The 3,447-nt window shown below is 36.3% G+C and overlaps 1 protein-coding gene across 1 annotated transcript in view; it reads right to left on the reverse strand.

Moving 5' to 3' along the window:
- Positions 1-419: 419 nt before the first annotated feature.
- Positions 420-3,447, reverse strand: part of SLC9A3 (solute carrier family 9 member A3) — a 50,339-nt gene continuing 47,311 nt past the window's right edge. Inside the window, 2 exon segments of the mRNA XM_009637913.1 lie at positions 420-667; positions 2,005-2,118. Coding sequence (XP_009636208.1) covers positions 420-667; positions 2,005-2,118 — 362 coding nt within the window.

A 3,447-nucleotide genomic window follows, 5' to 3' on the forward strand; every position in this document is an offset into this window, starting at 1 on the left:
TTACAGGGTTTGAATCAGAATTACCTGATTCCTGTTACGGAATTCAGGTACAAATCTAAAACTGACTAACCAAGAAACCTGGAGCCTTTTGAAAATGGCTGCACAATATTCTAGTATTTAGAATACTATTTTCTCGGCATGTAAAGTATTCAAGCCAGAACAAAGATCAGGACCCTTATCACCTTTAAAAATAGCAAGGCATTGGACCCCAAATAGTTGGACAGGTCTTCTGCAGAAGGAAAATAGAAAGATGTTTTGTTATTCAAGCTGGAGGAAAATAGAAGGTGTTTATTTTTACAAAGAGGTCAGGAAGTAAAGAGATGCTCTGAGAGAAGAAAAATCAGAAAAGTTTATTTGTCAGTAGTCAGGGTTGATAGGAAGGCTGTTTAAAAATAAAGGTGGTAATATCTTTTAAAATATTACATATGTGTTGATTCTGGGAGAAAAGATCTGGGTCGGTCCTCTGGGCCATCTGCTAGCAGGAAGGAATCTATTGATTTATTGCTGAGCCGAAATGGAGTGAGCCGTCTGAAGTTGTTTGGAGAATATGGGATCTGCACTCGGGCCCTTTGTGATGGTACCACAGTATCTTCACTAGATAACCATGGTGAGAACTTCATGTAGATGCTTTGATCATCATCAGCTGAAAATACTGGGTTATCGATTCCTAAAAAAAGTTCATGAGTGACAAATACAGTTAATCAAAATAATTCTTTGGTAATACAGGGAGATGCTTTGTAAAAGGAGAATGGCTCCAGTGGAAAAAAAAAAATAGGCTGATACACGCTGGTGCAGGTGTGGCTAGGCCGATACGCACACAGGTTGCTCTTTCTACCTTGGTTATTGCTAGTAATTTTGAATTCCTATTAAAGAGAAAAATTGGATATTATATCCAATATGCAATTGTGTTTGGGATATCTGGAGACAAAAATTAAAATCAATAAAAGAAGAAATCAGTCAGCAAATTTTAAGCAAAATAAAGCACAATGTAAAGTCACTGCAGAAAATTCAAATCAAACCCTTAAAAAAGAAATAGAAGATGGAAAAAAAATGCAAATGCATAAACTGCACAAATCCGTAACAGAATGAGATGTGTGTGAGGGCACTAAAATAGGCCACAGAACCATCAAAAGTTAAGCTACAGGAGCCTTTTAATATAGATATCAAGTTTGTAGTCTTTAAACAGAAAAAGAAATTTTGAAAATCAGTCTAGGTCTGCATCTTGCCTCCCACTTATTTCTGGATCGATTTCTGTATGTCTTTATACATCCTCAAACATAGAATTTGTCACGGAATGGTGAAAAGGCTGTATCAGCATGTCTGCCAAAAGAGTATAAACATAAGTATTTTTCTTGACTGTAGGAACCATGTTACACATGAAGCATACAGTGGCATGCTGAAAATTCAAACACAAAAGTGCTAAAGAGAAATACTAAATTTTAAAACTTTATAAATCATCTCATATAATTGCTGTTATATATGGCGATAAACTTTCAATCTGATATTTTGGAGCCTTTCAGGGCTGGAAATCAAGTCCAATGAATGCTCCAGGAATGCTCAAACTGCTGCCCTTTTCAGTGACTTCTATGAGCCTGTAAGGATCTGAGGGACTTGGGAATTTAAGAGGAGAAATCCTGCCTGAAAGAAGCAGCATGAAATTTATCACAACAAAGTGCTTCAATTGCAAGCAGAAAACAGTTCCAAAGGACTAGTATTGACTGGTCTTGTGAGGTAGGACAACTCTAGAATAACATTTTTTGTTGCTAGAAATAATTAGTGGTTTTAGGTCTGGTTTAGGCAGTCATGCTCACAACTTTGCAGCTCTCCATACCTCCAGATATCCAAAACTTGTTATCTATTAACATTAATATTAAGCAAATATATTTTTAATAGAACACATCAAATCAAAACAAAGCAATAAATACAGGCTAGATCAGAAGTATTTCTAGTATTTTTTTTAACATTTGAGGAAAAAAAACTTCTGTAGGTAATTAATATTTTTACCAGTAGGAGTATCTGTGAAATTTTGCTTTGTCACATTAGCCAGGAAATCAACTCCTTTGCCTAGATGCAAAGTTTCATAATCATTATTTTCTTCTGATTCAGAAAACTCCAAATCTGGAAAAAAAAAAGAAAGTCCAATTTGACTAGACATTTGTATCAGTTCTGATTGACAGAAAATGCTATTTCATGCTATTTTGATGCTGGCATAGTTATCAAAGATACATCTTTAACAAGGATCTAGATAAGCGCAAAATTTAATCAACAGTTGTAGCACTGAAATGCAAATGTGAATGTATATAGAGTTTGCAGCCTAGATACCAATTACATCAAGAAACTCAACACAGGCTTCTGGCTTGCATTATTAACTGGTGCTATGATAGAGACTTCATGCTCTGACTAAGCTTTCGGCTAACAGAATTGTCTGCTTTCCTAGGGCTGAAACAAACCAACATATGACATGGCACCACTGCTGCTACTGTGTTTTGTGTCTTAGATGTTCACATGTGGACAAATGTTGTCCTGTTACAGTGCCCAGTCACTGCATTTTCATCATTTGACAGAGGTCAGCATTAGTATCCTGACTGATTTCAAATCTGGTGAGGTCATTGCTACTTCTACTGCACTAGAATCAGTTTTACAACAGCTGCTAAACCACTTGTTAAGACTCTTTTCCCATGAAGCTTTTTTTTTTAAGTAGAGGATGACATCTACACACAGTGTTCTTTAACAAGACAGCAGTGAATGACCTACTTATAAGTATTTGGAAAGCTCTTTCCATGCAAAAAGGTTCTAGAATATTACACTTATTCAGCCAGCCTGTATTGCTGTCAGTCAAAGAAAAATAATGCTCAGAAAATGATTCAAAGAACATACATAAATAAAAATATCTCTGCTTGGAGCTATTGAGAAAAGATGAATCCCTTTCTACTTTACTTCAATTCTCTTTGAGGTCAAGGGGTTGCATGCATAAACAGAGGAAAGAACACAAATAAGAGTTAGTCCAGTAGCTTTTAAACCACATTTCGGTTTTTAAGTGACACATATTATTTTATAATTACGTAAGAAACATATTAGTGTCCATCACCTCTTGCTATGACTGATATCAAAGCCAAAAGTTGGCTAAAGCATGAGATGAAAGAATTTGGGGCTTTACGTGCAAAACCAACTTTTTCTGGGAATGCTCCCTAGGCCAGTCAGCTTCAGACTACACTTTCAAGGCTGACCTGTGTGTTACATTTGTGCATGAAAGGTGAATCAGGGCTGAAACTGGCCTCTGACTATGTGTTCCTTTCAAAGCTACACTCTCCTTGAGTTCTAACATGCTTGGTTAGTGTCAGCTCTGATTCAGACCTTTCTAAACAAATGGACTTTAACTGAGATCAGAATGTCATCTCAACTACGGAATTATATGACATGGTGTCCTGGGCAGACATATCCTGCTGA

The sequence above is a fragment of the Egretta garzetta genome, unplaced genomic scaffold (assembly GCF_000687185.1).
Source record: "Egretta garzetta isolate BGI_Z169 unplaced genomic scaffold, ASM68718v1 scaffold14, whole genome shotgun sequence".
Taxonomy (NCBI): Eukaryota; Metazoa; Chordata; class Aves; order Pelecaniformes; family Ardeidae; genus Egretta; species Egretta garzetta.